Source organism: Argentina silus (genome assembly GCF_951799395.1).
Source record: "Argentina silus genome assembly, chromosome: 13".
NCBI classification, from domain to species: domain Eukaryota; kingdom Metazoa; phylum Chordata; class Actinopteri; order Argentiniformes; family Argentinidae; genus Argentina; species Argentina silus.
The window spans coordinates 7,408,441-7,424,399 of NC_139667.1; the positions used below are offsets into that span (position 1 = coordinate 7,408,441).

A 15,959-nucleotide genomic window follows, 5' to 3' on the forward strand; every position below is an offset into this window, starting at 1 on the left:
CTCTAGGTGCAGTGGCAAAGCATTTCAATTAATTTAACACGTTTATTGTGATTATGTGCGGTACAGAAGTCTTCAATATGAAATAGAGGGCTTGTTTCCCTAACACAGATTAAACCTCATTTTCGATTAAAAAGCATCAACGGAGATCTTAATCCGTGTCCGGGATGTGTCTAAATATAGGCCCTTAAATAATAATAAATAATAAAACGAATTCACTTAAAGCCCTTTGATGCCAGTGTACTAAGTTATGACATATACTAAATCAACACCATATCCCCACATTGAAACAATAACAAAATGGTGGCCAACAAAGAAATAAATTATGACAAACAATGAAGCGGGATTGTGTACATCTGTTATTTGTATTGATTTTTTCAAAGAAAGGAGAAAGTATGGCAATATGAGGAATGAGGTTATAGGTTAAATCTCCTAAAATACAGTTTAGTAGTACAGGAAAGCTTCTGAAGAGATGAGAGCAGTCACTGAGGCTCCTGGCATTGTGGAATGACTTGGATGACAATCTTCCCCATGTTCCTATTTGCTGCCATGTGTCTGTGAGCATCAGCAATGTTCTCCAAGTTGAACCTGCTGTCAATCACTGGTCTCGGGGAAGTGGGTTGGTCTGAGAAGTGGGGTAAAGCCCTTTCTGAGAAGGCTCTCACCAGGTCTGCTTTATACTTGGAAGAAATACACATTAATAAATGTCACATTTATTGGCCTAAACAAACACTCCTTTCTAACAGTTCTCTCACCTGCAGACTGCGTGACCTAAGGAGACTGCTGAGAAGCTGGCCTCGTTTAGATAGAAGCTTGCTTAGCAGATCCCCCTGCACCGTCTTGCCTCCCATGGTACCGTAGAGCACCCATCTGCCATCTGTGGCTAGACTGCTCACATTCCTCTCCCAACAGGACCCACCAATGCAGTCCAGAATGACGTTGGCTCCCCTACCTACAAAAGCTTGTCTGTTAACTCCAGTCTAGTTCAAAGGTCTTTCTGTACAGTACGTCTAAAGAATAAATATGATGTATATTTCTATGTTGACACAATGATCTGACTAAATGCTTCATCAATGTTATAAAAATAAATATTTGATTTATAATTGCGTGTAATCATATTTTTTCCCTCATTATAGTGAAACCTATAGTCAAAACTTACCTTCTGTAAATACACAAACTTTCTCTGCAAAATCCTCCTCTTTGTAGTTAAAACCAGCTGCTGCCCCCAGTTTCTCTGCCATCTTTAATTTCTCAGGGCTTCCTGCCGTAACTATGGGGATGGCACCAGCCAATCGAACCAGTTGGATAGCGGCAGTTCCAACTCCACTTGCCCCAGCATGCACCAACACTACCTCTCCCTCCTTTACTTGAGCTATGACAGAAAAGACAGCATACTAACACCTCTGGGTCTGAGTTTCCTGATGCAATGAATGTTTGACTTAAAACAATAAGTACTTATACCTATAAAGTGTAGGAGCTGAAATGCAGTGAGCCATGCTTCTGGGATGGCAGCAGCCTGGCAGATAGTGAGGTGAGGGGGGACAGGCATGAGAAGCACCTCTGGAACAGCAACATACTCTGCATATCCTCCTCCACAGAGCAAGGCCATGACACGGTTGCCTGGTGTCCAACATCCATTAACCCCTGGGCCGATGGTGTCCACTGTGCCAGCTACCTCCAGACCCAGGATGTCAGTTTCACCTGGAGGAGGAGGGTAGAATCCACTCCTCTGTTGAAAATAAAAACAAATTGTCACTATTTCAGAGAGTAATCATCCATCACAGTGCTAAGCTTGAAATTCACCACATAATCAGCTGCACTAATTGGTCATTAGAATTACAGTCCAATACAAAGGTAACAACAACAAAATACAACAAATACTTTGGTGTGGATTGTAAATCTTATAGTAGATTATTGTCATGGCATTGTACCTGCAACAGGTCAGCCCTATTCAGAGCAGTCGCATGGACTCTGATGAGAACTTCTCCATCTTTGAGTTGAGGCCTTGGGACATTCCTTAAAAGCATACACTCTGGGCCTCCTGGCGCATCAACACATACTGACAGCATCAACTAAAATAATGAGAGCTCAGTTAATTATCACATACGCCAAAATAATGTTGTAAAGTTGCTCGAGCAGACACACTATATTTCTCACACACTTGAAAGATCATGAAATATTCTTTGACAACAAAATTAGTATACGCTTTAGCAATGTGAGTGTACTTGCATTGTGCGCGGGTTCGTTTCCTTGATGAAGTGACATATCTTGGAAAACGTGAGGGACTGGAAAACAAAGATTTATGAGTTTGCTGTTATACAGGTGCTTCACGAATTCCTTGGAACTATTTGCGTAAAGTTTACGCAGTTTCGCTTGTGCTGTAGGCTACAATACAAATATTAAGTTACATTGTTGCATATTTTGCAATTACACTGTTTTGTCGGCTTTTGAAGGTCGGCTACTCTAATCAGTTGCCAATGCACGCAAGCTGCTGATACACACAAGCTGTTTCTATACTAGAAAGTTAATTCTCGAGCAGGTTTGTATTCCGCTACAACACGAGACTATAAAGAAACAGTCACTTGAAAGTAGAGCTACAGTCCGACTCCTTACACCACATACACAAAAACAGATTCATGGCTTAAAAGCATTCCGTACCAGGTGTGATTCCGTTTATCAATAGCAGACCGAATTGTTTTTAATATACGAATTTACTACAAGCTAAGTCGCGGCCCCGGTTCAGGAGTTGTCTGGTAATAATTACATTTTTTTTTTTAGGGAAAAAGCGACCAGGGAAGGGCTACATATTGTATTACATATTAAACCATCTCAAAACCGACTTATACGTGACAGCCTTTAGATCTGTGTGTGAAATAATATTAATAAAAACACACACACACACACACACACACTAGGCTATTCAAAATAATCATGAAAGTATTGAGGGGCTGCAAGACAAAAGTTATATTCCCATCTCAACATGATACTATGACAAACCGGTATTGGCCTACAAAATTACCAGACCAATGCAGTGCTGAGAGAATGTCCTGAAATACAAGACCATACAATGTTAAGAATGGCATAGCAGCAAATGTAATCCGACACGTTCTCACCTACTAAACAAACAGTTGCCCACATGCAATAACTCCAGAAAACGTATTCAAGGTAAGACAATTTAAAGCAATATTTGCGTTATATAGTAAGTAGGACGAACTGAATATAGAATAATGTTATATTAATACGAAAACATAAAAATGTGTTATACAAATTCCAGGCTGCTTCTGGACATGGAGCCGAACTACAAAATACCGAAGTCAGTAGGACGAATGTATATGGATGTGAGGCTGATGAATCGCAAAGAGGACACCGTCCTTCAGCACAAGCTGAACCTCATAGACATCAGGTATAGACACATTCTGAAAGTACTGGGTCAGGAGAAAGACTCCCTAATGATGGACCACAGAAAGTTACTTCACTTGAAAGTCTGTGAACCTCAAGCTACTGTCAACAAAACAATGAGAGACATTTCTGAAACCAATAAGGCAAGGATCAATTTACAGGATATCTCTGAGTGTGATGGCAGAAGAATATATTCCAGTAAATCCCTTACCTATAACAGAAAATCACCACTGCTAAATATGAGGCGATCTCTGTCAGTACAACCAAAATCAGACAGAACCATGCCCTCTGCAAAGCACAGAGAGACAGAGACAAGGACGCTTTCTATCATGCAGCTGAGACAAATGGCCACAATTGACTGTATATCACAAAAGGAGCTGGACAACCAACAACAACATGCTAAAGGAGAAAAAGACAGACTGAAACAATTTCAGAGAGACACACTACATCAGAAGATAAACACGTTTCTGAAAATACTTAACACTGGTGAGCAAATGGAAAACAAAACAACTGGTTAAAACAATCTATCGTAATATTACATTGGAAACAGGGTTGTCAAACAAGAGTAAATCAGATATACTCTCTTTTTTATTAACAAATATGTATACATTTTCTGATGTCTGATTTAATTTATGAACTGTGTTGAGTTACTTCATGACATTCAAAACAGAAATTTAAAATAAACATTGATAACAACTGTTCAGTTTTGCATTAATTAAAATGTGCATGTTTAGACTAAGCAATGCTTCCTTTCTTCCTCATGGTTAACAAGGCCGTGTGCACGGGGGTCTCTAAAAGCAGGGTACAGATTTCCTTCCATTGTGGAGACCTGGGCAGCCCTCTGTCTACACACAAACACACAAATCAAATTAGTTAAGGCATGACCATGTTTTAAAAAAGCAAGAAGGTAATCCTCCTCAGGAATGTATCCAGCTACCAACTATCTATGACAGACTTCAAAATGTTGCAAAGTTACTGAAGCATCATTTTATGGTATGCTTCTTGACAACCTAAAGCATTGTTTAGCTAGCTGATGTATTCTACCTTCAGCGTCAATGTTGACCCGGGTGGGCAGGCATCGCATGTGGTCAGCGTACTCCAATGAACAGAGTACAGCTATGGCCTTCTCTCCAGGCACTGTGACCATCAGCACTAAGATAGAGCATAGTGCATTGCTCTCCATCACCTGGACAGACTTATGGAGCTCCTGTAAGCACACATGGGGACAGGGGGAGAAAACAACAACTGAATTACAACATAATGAGCAATTAGTTATTAAGCTTTTCAACTAAATCATTAAGTGTAGCTATCTGACCTGCACAGCTATCACAATTAATGTATCAAAATCAATGTCTGATGGCATACAGTACACCCAAAAATCTGCATTACAACTCCTCCCACTTGAGCAAGTCTCCTCTGAATGTAAACATAACATATTGCAATTTACAATAAAGTTAATGACAGGTATATTCAACTGCAACCCCATACGACTTTGCATAATTTGATTGTGGGTGTCTGGTACCTTGACGAGGCATAACTGCTGCTTACGGCCAGAGTAGGCATTGAGATACTGGCTGAGGGTGTCCATGAAACCCCTTATATCCGTCTGTATGTTGCTCTGCTGGACCAATTTCTCCAGGGGAATGAAAGGAGGAATGTTATGGCGGCAGATTCGCAACGTTGCCGTCAGGTCTATCTCCAGGTTGTATGTCTCTAGGTAGACTCCATCATAGGCAGTGGCCAATGACACACATACTCCTTTACCTTTACGAGTCTGTATGACATCATACCCACCTAAGAAAGACAGCCAAGGGGAAAGAGGTGTGAATAGTGATATTGCCTAGATTCTACATTTTTGACATTTAGCAGACGGTTTTATTCAAAGCGACTTACAACAAGTACATTTGTCTAAAGTAAGTGAATCATCTATACATCAATCATCATAAGAAACAATTATCTATGCTAGGACCAGGGGCCATTGGCAGCCACAATGCTAAAAGAAGGAAGGATTACACATTAGATGTTTTTACAACAACGTGAGACACTGAAATAAATCCAAGGGGGATTATGGGTGGGCTGTAGGTACCAATGAGGTGATGAGCATTCAGCAGGTCCTTCAGTTGCGTATGTTTGGCCATTAACAACAAAAGTTGTGAGTTCTCTGAGCCATCCTCCAGGTCATCAGCATCCTCCCCTTCACATGGAGCATCCTTGTCCATTAGATTTCTCAGTTTCTGGAGCGACTGGAATACATACAGTTGAACTCAACTGTCAACAATCCAACATTGACTTAACTTCTTCTTTTGCCCTCTCTGAAACCATGTAACCATAAATATGTCACCATGATAGAATGCGCTGTGAGCATGTGCATTTGACATTGCAGTGTAACAACATGGATAGCATCCATGGATTCAGAAGATTTTATGGTAGCCTGCCAGAATTGATCAGCTCACCGTGTTTGCTGTTACTTTGGCTTTCAACTGGTCTCTTTGAATGAGAAGTGCCTCGAGTGTTGCCTTCAGATCTTCCTCACTACGTTGCTTCACTGCAAGGTTGTTCGCCTGCGTTTCCAACATGCTCAAGTGACTCAAAACACCTGTGGATCAACAAAAGTAGGCCACAGACACATCATGACCAACACGAGCTATTCTCGGATTGGCCGCAATCGCCTATACAGACTTTTGTACAGGCGACTCGGTTAGTCTCGGGTATATTGATATATTGTCAATGATATACTATAAACAGCTACCTTTTCTCGACTCTTCCATTATGTCCACCGTGGCAGGTAATTTTGTTAGTCAGTTGATTAAATCGCAGTTCAATTTCGCGGGTACATCTACATCCCGGAAGCAAAATCAAAATAATGCTTATGACGTAGCAAGAGTCACCTTCGCAGGCAATACGTTGCAGAATAACTACCAAAAAGCTTGATAGTGTGCATTAAAGATCTAAGCATGTACTGGGTCATGTCAGATATAATGCAAATTAACTAAATTGAGAGTAAATGTGTTCCACTAGTCGTAATTAGCTACACAAAATCTCCATTATTTTATAAGACTGGTTAGTGAACGAAGACGTAGTTCTTGAATGTTACTCAACGTACACCCTCGTGTGTAGTTTTTTGTTGGTATAATCGTCTTCAACTCTTTTATCATAGGCTTGAGAGCCAGATTTCAGGCAAAGCTTATGTCGCCTCGGTGCTGGGGGGTATTCTCGTAATCGTAATGATCGTGGGAGAATTCTCATAAGAGAGAATTAATTATATGCCTGGTCCTAACATTTTTAATGGATGTATTTAAAACGTACAGGATACCACTAACTTGCAGCAATAACGGAGGAGAATATTGCCTGTTGGAGAGGAAGTGTGACGGCACCTCCTCTATCCAGGTACATGACGTGGTGGATGTTTTAGGCTTGAAATCAAGCCTATCGCGCTGTTTAGCGCACGTCCGATTTTGTGCATAATTGTGTTTTGCGACTAAATAATTTGTCACATAACCTGTATGTAGGGTAAAGTTGACTGTTATTTACCCTAACTTTTTTTTTAGTCTGACTCCCTATCTGTCTTAACTTAATTTATCTGTCATTAATCATTTATGAGGCATAAAGTCATATAGCATATCTTTCTAAGGAATTCAATCTTGTAACTCACCTCACCGAGACTGTGTTATTTATATTGTAGGGTAGATTTCTCCACATGATTTAACCTTAGAGGTCATATGATTTTTCTCATGAACTTTTAATTCACTTCATTGACCAAATCAAATCATCATTTACACCTTTTCCACAGACACTTTGGAAACAGAACAGCGTAAGCGTAGATTAAACACTAGAAAAGGGTTTAATGTTTCTAAATGTTTGTGCGAGATCAAAGACGGCGTGCGGGAACCTAAAATAATCGTGAACCAATCTCTGTCTCACATCCTGCTCAAAAAAGGAACGTCCTCCTTTTACAGTGACGTATTAATGCAATAGCAAAACAACTGTAAAGGGATGTAGAAAGAAGCATTACCACAGTAAATTGTCAGAGGATTACATTTACATGATCCACATTGTTACCCAACTGTGACAACAGGCAGCAATATAACATTGCAAGGTAAATCAGCCTACATCATCTGTCCCAAGGCAGTAATGCAAACCTCTCTTTCTCCCAGAGATGGGAATCTGGAAGCTTGTGGAGGTGACTTTTCCTGCTCATCAAGTTTAGTGTGCCCTCATTGGGGGATGTATGTCTGAAGAGCAGGTATGTGCATCGTTTTGCATGTGTGTGCTGGCATATTTGGAGTACTGATGTGTTTTCAGTGAGTACAGCGTGACATCTGGTGGTGCATCCTTGTTTAATGGAGAACATATTTATTTTATTGTACCTGTAACCGAGGTTAGTTCCAATACTTAAGACTTGTTTTCCCCATCTTTCTGCAGTGCATCTGAGCGTTATTGAAGACTGGTTTGGATATCCTTGCGGATGGTTGTGGACAAAGATTTTCCTTATTCATTGAAGCTGTTTTACAAGGAGCACTCTCCATTCAATCCTAACCATAACTAAGGCACTAGCAGAATGGATCCTTCTGTCCAGAAACACTTTGCCACCATTGACTATGTAATATTTGCCAGTGTTCTGGCTGCTTCTATGGGAATAGGACTGTACTATGCCCTCTCTGGGGGGCGTCAGCGCACTACACAGGAGTTCCTGCTGGCTGACCGAAGCATGAGCTGCCTCCCTATATCGCTCTCATTACTCGCCTCTTTTCAGTCAGCTGTGGCAATCATAGGTGTGCCTGCAGAGATCTATAACCATGGCACACAATACTGGTTCATCGGCTGTGCCTACATCCTGGGCCTCCTCATTCCTGCACATGTTTTCATTCCTGTCTTCTACAGGTTGCACCTAACCAGTGTTTACCAGGTATGCTCTCTTCAAGCTCAAAAGGATGAACAAAGCAAAACGTCCGAAAGTAGAACTTTACATTTGAGATTTGAGTATTGCTGTTAGAACCTGTCAGTCAAGATTTCAGTGTTTCCAGTAAAATAGGGAAATTACTGAGATCACTTTTTTTTTTTTTTTTTTTTAGTATCTGGAACTGCGTTTCAGCAAAGCAGTGCGCATTTGTGGAACTGTCACCTTCATGTTTCAGATGGTAAGTTCCCCACCAGATGCAATATGAGGACAATGAAATATAATGAGGTTGCACATGTTGTGGATTATTGATCACTTGGATTACATCTTTGTCTTTATTCTCGGCCTTTATTCTAATATACTACATTCTAATGTACGTTTGGTCTTATATCATATCTGTACATATCTGTTTATACTGTTCATACGGCATTCCATATTTATTCTGCTATTTACTCTAATGTTACTGTTAATACATATATACTGCTAGACTGCATTGCCTATACAGCTCATATGCTGCTTACACTGTTCATACTGCATCCTATTTATTCTGCTTATAATGCTACTGCTAATTCATATACTGCTTACACTGCACTACTTATACTATACTGCACTACTATACTGCTCATATACTGCACTACTTGTATATACTGTTCACACTGCACTTTTCTGCGTTTTTGCACTTCTGGTTAGACGCTAACTGCATTTCGTTGTCTCTGTACTTTGCACAATGACAATAAAGTTGAATCTAATCTAATCTAATCTAATATTACGACTACTATCCCTTTTGTAGGTCATCTACATGGGTGTTTGTGTGTATACTCCTGCCTTTGCACTTAATGCCGGTAAGTCGCTCAGACTGTTATGCTTTAGGACTTTTACAGAACCTATGTTGTAAACGTCCATACACATTATTGGTTTGACACTTGTACAACTGTAGAGTATTGTGCCTGGAACAGTTTGTATTAGTCTTGTATCTTTGTGTCTGTTATGATCAGAAAGTAACTCTTTAGTCTGCATTCTCCAGAACTGGTTGCTTAAATGTTCATTTTCTATCCTTAGTTACTGGGTTTAGATTATGGGGAGCAGTATTGGCAACTGGACTGGTATGCACGGTGTATACAACATTGGTAAGATGTTCATAGTTATTTTCAGAATTTGTAATACAAGAGTGATTAATAGTGATGGCAACCTCAGTGGTCAGTGATGGCAACCTCATAGGTTATAGGTTATAACAGGGAGTTTTCCCTGACCACTGTGCTCTGTTGCCAATGTTTGTTGCTTGGCTTGCTTTTTGGGGGTCTGTGGTTTGGTGTTAGTTCATATTGTTTGTATTGTATTTATTGTTTATAATGTTTAGTATTGTTGTTGTTGTGAAGCACTTTGAGACATTTATCTCTGTAAAAAGCGCTATACAATTACATTTGATTGATTGATATCAATGATGGCAGCTAAACTGCAAATATTACTTAAATGAAATGTCTCACTTTGAATAACACTTAAATGTGGACAGTCCTTTGATATACAGTACATGCGGTGTATAGTTTATTTTTTTAATCAATTGCAGGCTTTACAAAATATGACAACATTTCTATTTGTTTTGCCATTTCCTGACAGGGTGGACTCAAGGCAGTCATCTGGACAGACGTCTTTCAGACAGTAGTGATGTTTGCAGGACAGCTGGCTGTCATAGTGGCGGGCGTACAGAAGACAGGGGGTGTATCTGAGGTCTGGAGGAAAGCCTCAGAGGGAAACCGCATCTCTGGCCTCGAGTGAGTTGACTAACTGACTGTTCACCACATGTACAGTATTATAATATAGCAATGTTGTCTTAAGGCATCTTCCTTTTATTTTGAGCAGATCTTGATTTTTATGATTTTACAATGTTATTTAGATTACAGTACAATCTACGTTCTTCCTCATATTTTTCTAAATCTTCAGCCTGAATCCTGACCCTACGGAGAGACACACATTCTGGACCCTGGGAGTGGGTGGGGTGTTCCTGATGCTGTCCTTGTATGGGGTGAACCAGGCCCAGGTCCAGAGATACCTCAGCTCTCGCACTGAGAGGGAAGCAGTAATGTAAGACTCTATCTCTATCTCCATATCATAACGTAGCAAATTCTCTTTGAACGTCACACAATGTTATATGGAGTGCACAGTGTCTGTGTCAATTGAGTCTGTGTCTCAATCAGAAATTCAGGACAGTGCAGTAGTTACATATGAACAAGAAGGTTGTTTGAGGTATATCTCTGTTCAATCAAATGAGGAATGTGAGTTTAGTTGCACATTTTTCATTGAATGAATTGAGATTTCTTTGTTCTTTTTGCAGGTCTTGCTACATGGTGTTTCCCTCCTTGCAGGTGGCCCTGGCACTAAGCTGTGCGATGGGGCTGGTCATGTTTGCGCGGTACAGTGGGGAAGACCATTCAGACAAGATAGGCGCCAAGTCAAAAGATGCGGTCAGTAGGAGTGTGTCACTTTGGATCATCTTTAATACATCATCAGAGTATTTATGCGCTTTATGAGGTCAAGTGTTCATGCATCGCATACCAACCAGTGCCTGCTCTCCACAGATGGTGCTGTACTTTGTAATGGACATGCTACATGACCTGCCTGGCTTGTCTGGACTTTTTGTTGCTTGCTTATTCAGTGCAGCACTCAGGTATGTTTTATGTTACCTCTGCATCATATGTTCAGGTATGACACAAACAGATGCATGGAATGAATGGCGACATGTCTTTTGACCCCAGTACTACAGTATGTGGGTAGAAACACAAACACTGTGTTTGTCAGGCTACTCGCTCTCTTAGTAGAAGTAGTAAGGATTTAATTCCCTTTACAACATTTAACATTTACAGTTATGATTTACAGTATTTAGTATTTTAAGAACTTTTACTTGATGATAGGGTTTAATTTGTCCCATCTGCAGCACAATCTCCTCTGCCTTTAACTCCCTGGCCACAGTGACAATGGAGGACTTGATCAAACCCTACTTCCCCTCCATGACTGAAGCCAGGGCCACAATGTTCTCCAAGGCCCTAGGTGAGTTCTAGGTGTCTTTTGACTTTGACTATTTTCAAATATATTACAAATATTCGAAAGGTAGGGGGCAACATAATAATTGATATGAATAAACCTTTAATCAGCAGTTGTTCACTTTTTCTCACCTAGCATCGTTGTATGGGCTGGTGTGTCTGGCCATGGCCTTTTTGACCCATTTGATGGGTGATTCAGTTTTGCAGGTTAGCACAGTTTGATATACTTTCAATTAGATTATAATTGATTCAGTTGAAAGCTTTATTATTCATTTTATTTAAAAAAATGTGTTAAATACTCCACATGAATACTAAAATGCATGCATTTGACTGTATACGTTTATTTAAACCCAAGGTAGCTTTGAAAATCTTTGGAATGGTTGGTGGCCCTCTTCTTGGCCTCTTCTGTCTGGGGATGTTCTTCCCTTGGGCCAATTCCACTGTAAGTGTTAGTCTTTACCTGATGCTTTTGTTGGCTGAACCATAGTGGACAGGATGTACAGTAAACTGCTGTGTTGTCTTTCTCCAGGGTGCTCTGACAGGACTGGGGGCAGGCCTGGTCATGGCCTTCTGGGTTGTCATCGGGAGCATTGTGACTCGTAGCTCCAGTTCTACAGTTCCATCTCAATTCAACTGCACAGCATCGCCACTGTCAGAGAATATAACCACAGTTCTTGGGACTGCACTCATCAGTGCTGTACCTTGCAACTACAGGTTAGAGTCTAGAGACAATTAACAACATCAGCTAAATAGCTAAAGTATTGCACTTTGTGGTGGAATCATTGACAGCAGTGCAATGTCATGCAATTGTGATTTGATCATATTTGTGTCTCTTTCTGCCTATTCTTTAGCCGACCAATGGGGCTGCAGAGATTCTATTCATTGTCCTACATGTGGTACAGCGCCCTCAACTCCTTTACTGTTGTGTTGACAGGATTGGTTGTTAGCATTCTTACAGGTATGGGAGAACGATTTACACTAGAATTGCACAAGAGATTGATTAAACAAGAGAGTGGATTTTTTATTGTTTGGTATTTATTTTCTCTGTAAGGTCCTATGAAGGAGGAGGATGTGACTCCAGGCACCATCTACCCTCTGTTGGGCAACATGCTGTTCTTCCTGCCAGAACACCTCAAACTGAAGTTGTGTTGTGTCACTCCACTGGGACACAGAGTAAGTAAAACAGAGAGTTGACATTCAGTATTCAGACTTGAAGATTGTATTATTATGCTGTTTTATCATATTATGGCTAGAAATACACAAGTCCCATCAATGTCAAGGGCATATTAACAAAGCTATGTGCTATCGAGTGTACTCTAAATATACAATACATAAGGTTATGGCATGAACTCTAAACTAGTTTGTTTTTCTATCTGAAGCCACCCATCCAGCAACATCAACCAGCAAACAAAGAAATGAATGGAATGGCCACAGTGGAGGGGGCATCAGAAGAGGAGGGTGAGACTCTTCTTACCACTTTTCATACAGATGTTGTGGAGCACGAGACGGTTGTGTGAGGAAAACAGTCTTTCACAGTTTCATGCTGTCTCAGGGCTCTGGAATGGTCCAGACCACTTCAGGTTGAAGGACATTTACCAGAGGCCTTGTTTTGAGGAGATTGAGGTTTTTAGAATCAAAACTTTGCACCCGCCTTGGCTAAAATCCAAGTTGCTATGAGTTGAAGTTGCACTTCTACACCACACCTGACAAGACCAAATATAAACACTGTGTTTTGAAATAAAACAAATAAGTAAGGTAATATTATTCAGTTGTCTTGTTCCAAGGGCAATGATATTATGAACAATGAACAAAATGGCACTTTGTCTGTATAAAATATACTGTACACATTAACATGCTTTCATCATTTGGAAGCCAGCTCTTTTAAGTTTGTGTATGCTCTTTGCACTGTTTTTACCAAACAATTGATATATGGTGTATGCTGGGTTGTGTCTTTTGTGTCTTTATAACTTTGTGTATGAGAGCCTGTCTATTGTTAAAAAAAAGTTCTGTATGGTGTAATTGAAATGTGTAAGTACAATACAAACCTTCTTTCAACAACATGTTCCTCACTCTGTAAACAACTTTAAGGTCAAGTTGGCCTGGAGTCATGCCTCACTTTTAAGGATATCCGAACAGCATGTAAGTTGGTTTGTAGATATGAAATATTGCACTGATTGCACTGACATCAGAAAATACACAGATTTCATAGTCTTTCACATTGCATTGTCATAACTGCTTTTGATACAATCTGAACAATATTGCCTTTGTAAATGTTTATTCGTAAGGAGTAGTGTATATCTCGATAGATGTGTCGCAGCATAGTTATCTACAGTCTGTGTGGAGAGTAAATAAAGTTCACTCGTTGAGCTGGCAGAGTAGGGCCGTGCCCCTGAAGATCCAATGGGTGGGCAGCTCTCTGGTTGGGAGTGAGATGGCTGTGATGAAGTTGGTAGAGATCCCTGAGGAAGACAGGGAGCCAGCTCGCTTTGAGGTGCGGTACAGGGGACAGTCGTAGAACTGAAGATCTCCGTGAGACTCAGTAGATGCAGGTGCAGCATCATCAGATATCTGAGCACAGAAAACATAACCAAGAGAAATAAACACTGTATTAGGACAAACTTCACTGAAATAAACACCACACAATATCACCCTCTGTGCTATTGATTGAAAGACTGTGGCCGATGAGCTATCAATAAGGTGAGGTAATTGTACCTCTGGGCGAATGAGAAGGTGAGCTCTTTACCTGGCAGGGTAGGAAATGGATCTCAGGGACTGGGTAGTGTTGTATGTTGGGCAGGAGCTCCTGCAGTGTATGGGAGACAGGGTCCCAGCTTGCTCCGTCCAGGTACAGCCCATACACAAGCACTCCCTCGTCTGGGGGAGCTGGGCCCTAGAGGGCAGCAGCGGAACAGCATCCAACACAAGTGAGTCAGAAACTCAATGGATACTGCTAGTTACTGTTTCCGGCTTGGTAACTGATATACTGTATTAAAGAGTGAACTAATTCCCTAGTTACCTCAAAAAGGAGTTTTGTTTTGTCCGCCATTTTGCTCCAGTCGCTGGATCCGTCCTCCAAGGGTTGAACATGATAGGTAAAAGACAGAGAGTCTACAGGCACGTTCTTCTGTCGAGCACTGTTCTGGAGAACAGCTGTGAGAAAACCTACAGAACGTATGGATTCAAGTCAAAAGAAGTATAAGAATTTCATAAAATCTAGCATAAATAAAGTATAACCTAATTTTCCTTACAATATCTAATTTGTGTGAGAAATACCTTGGGGAAAGAAGAACCCAGACAGCCAATAGCTGCGAAGCCTCCCCTTTTGAACAGTGAGGTCCGTCTTTGCTAGACGGTTCAAAGAGCAGATTCCACCACTAATGCTGGGTAAAGCCATCCAAGATAAACAGAGAAATGCAGGTGAAATTAGCCTTCTTTACCATATTCAAATGGAAATTAAGACATCTACTCTCCATTAGTAATACTGAATGAATCAGAATGACCATAAAGGTTTACATTATAGGTAACTGGAGTTTACACAGTATAGGCCTTTACACAAATCTAAATGTAATGTGGGAATGGTTATACTTTTCCATGAGGTTTATTTTGATGTTGTCTGCCCAGGCTCTGAAGAAACACACTCTTTGCTCTAGGTCCAAGATCCATGAGCCCAGGGCCTTGCAAGACTCATAGGAACAGAGCTACCAAAACAATGCACAACAACACAACATTATTCCCTATTGAGGTTTATTAGGAAATAAGCAGTACAGTAGGTCAGTTCAATAGAGTGTAGTGAGAACTAGTTTAGAGAGGGTTTCATACCTTCCAGGCAGAGGGCACACTCATGTTGAGCAGGGCAGTATAGACCTCCTCCAGACTCTCAGTCATCAGCACCTCTCCTTTGATGGCCGAGCAGAAAGAGAGGAGGCTGGAGTGCATCACCCGCAGGAGATGGTTGAAGCGGTCGATCTCCTGGCGAAGGATGACCTGCAGAGCTGAGGAGACTGAGCGCTCCTCACCTTCAGAGTTCACACAAACACAAACAGGCCTTCGGTCATACAGTCATAATGGGTTGAAATAAACTATACAAGATAAATAGTCTATCGGTCTATCTGTTTTTTTTGTCTTTCAATGCTGTGTGTTACATTTGATAATGAAGGGAACTAACATGTCTCATGTCTTAAATTAAACATACAGTAGATGAAGTCCATAAGTTACCCTGATCAGAGGAGGATGCTGCAGCCAAATTGACTTTTGCGATGATGTCTCGAAGGAAGTGTGTTTTCTCTGTGACGCGGTCGACTTCTACTGTCTCAGGGAGTTTTTTCAGAATGTACGTGGCCATCCTCAGGACAACAGCATCCTGACACTGCTTGTCACTGCTCTCACCCACCAGAGAAAAACACCTTTCAGCATCTCAGTAACAAAATATAGATACTCTTTAAAGTAAATGTCAGTTATTTCTGCATGGGTCACCAAAACATTACAGACAGTGCCTTTAACACCAGACCAACTCTGTTCACGTGTAACTACATGGAGGTTTTCCCCTGGAGGTTGACCCACCTGGCGAGCAGACTGCTGTCACTGAGCCTAGGCTGCAGGCTAACTATAGTATGGAGCAGCTGCTGAGTCTG

At 40.9% G+C, this 15,959-nt stretch overlaps 3 protein-coding genes across 5 annotated transcripts; 1 reads left to right on the forward strand and 2 right to left on the reverse strand.

The window, feature by feature from the left end:
- Positions 1 to 351: 351 nt before the first annotated feature.
- tp53i3 (tumor protein p53 inducible protein 3) lies at positions 352 to 2,066 on the reverse strand (the record flags this gene model as incomplete). The annotated part of the gene is made up of 5 exons (XM_083683022.1): positions 352 to 677; positions 753 to 949; positions 1,157 to 1,369; positions 1,459 to 1,726; positions 1,929 to 2,066. The coding sequence occupies 5 exons, from the start codon at positions 2,064 to 2,066 to the stop codon at positions 480 to 482; spliced, it is 1,014 nt and encodes a 337-aa protein (XP_083539148.1). The 3' UTR covers positions 352 to 479.
- A 1,405-nt stretch (positions 2,067 to 3,471) lies between these two features.
- On the reverse strand, positions 3,472 to 7,326 carry cenpo (centromere protein O). 3 transcript variants are annotated; one of them, XM_083682916.1, is made up of 6 exons: positions 7,054 to 7,326; positions 5,850 to 5,992; positions 5,483 to 5,639; positions 4,919 to 5,190; positions 4,441 to 4,603; positions 3,472 to 4,241 (listed from the first exon to the last, which is right to left on the reverse strand). In XM_083682916.1, exons 2-6 carry the CDS (start codon positions 5,970 to 5,972, stop codon positions 4,132 to 4,134), a joined length of 825 nt encoding a protein of 274 aa, XP_083539042.1. In that variant the 5' UTR covers positions 5,973 to 5,992; positions 7,054 to 7,326; the 3' UTR covers positions 3,472 to 4,131. The 3 variants fall into 3 exon arrangements, with proteins under 3 accessions (XP_083539042.1, XP_083539041.1, XP_083539040.1); XM_083682915.1 differs by having other exon boundaries at positions 7,049 to 7,326; XM_083682914.1 differs by lacking the exon at positions 7,054 to 7,326 and adding an exon at positions 6,146 to 6,312.
- Positions 6,533 to 13,615, forward strand: slc5a6b (solute carrier family 5 member 6). Its single transcript, XM_083682918.1, has 17 exons — positions 6,533 to 6,783; positions 7,551 to 7,639; positions 7,819 to 8,302; positions 8,469 to 8,534; positions 9,084 to 9,135; positions 9,353 to 9,420; positions 9,908 to 10,062; positions 10,232 to 10,372; positions 10,623 to 10,752; positions 10,867 to 10,955; positions 11,223 to 11,335; positions 11,465 to 11,535; positions 11,684 to 11,770; positions 11,858 to 12,042; positions 12,180 to 12,286; positions 12,380 to 12,501; positions 12,708 to 13,615. Exons 3-17 carry the CDS (start codon positions 7,955 to 7,957, stop codon positions 12,843 to 12,845), a joined length of 1,872 nt encoding a protein of 623 aa, XP_083539044.1. The 5' UTR covers positions 6,533 to 6,783; positions 7,551 to 7,639; positions 7,819 to 7,954; the 3' UTR covers positions 12,846 to 13,615.
- Positions 13,616 to 15,959: the final 2,344 nt, after the last annotated feature.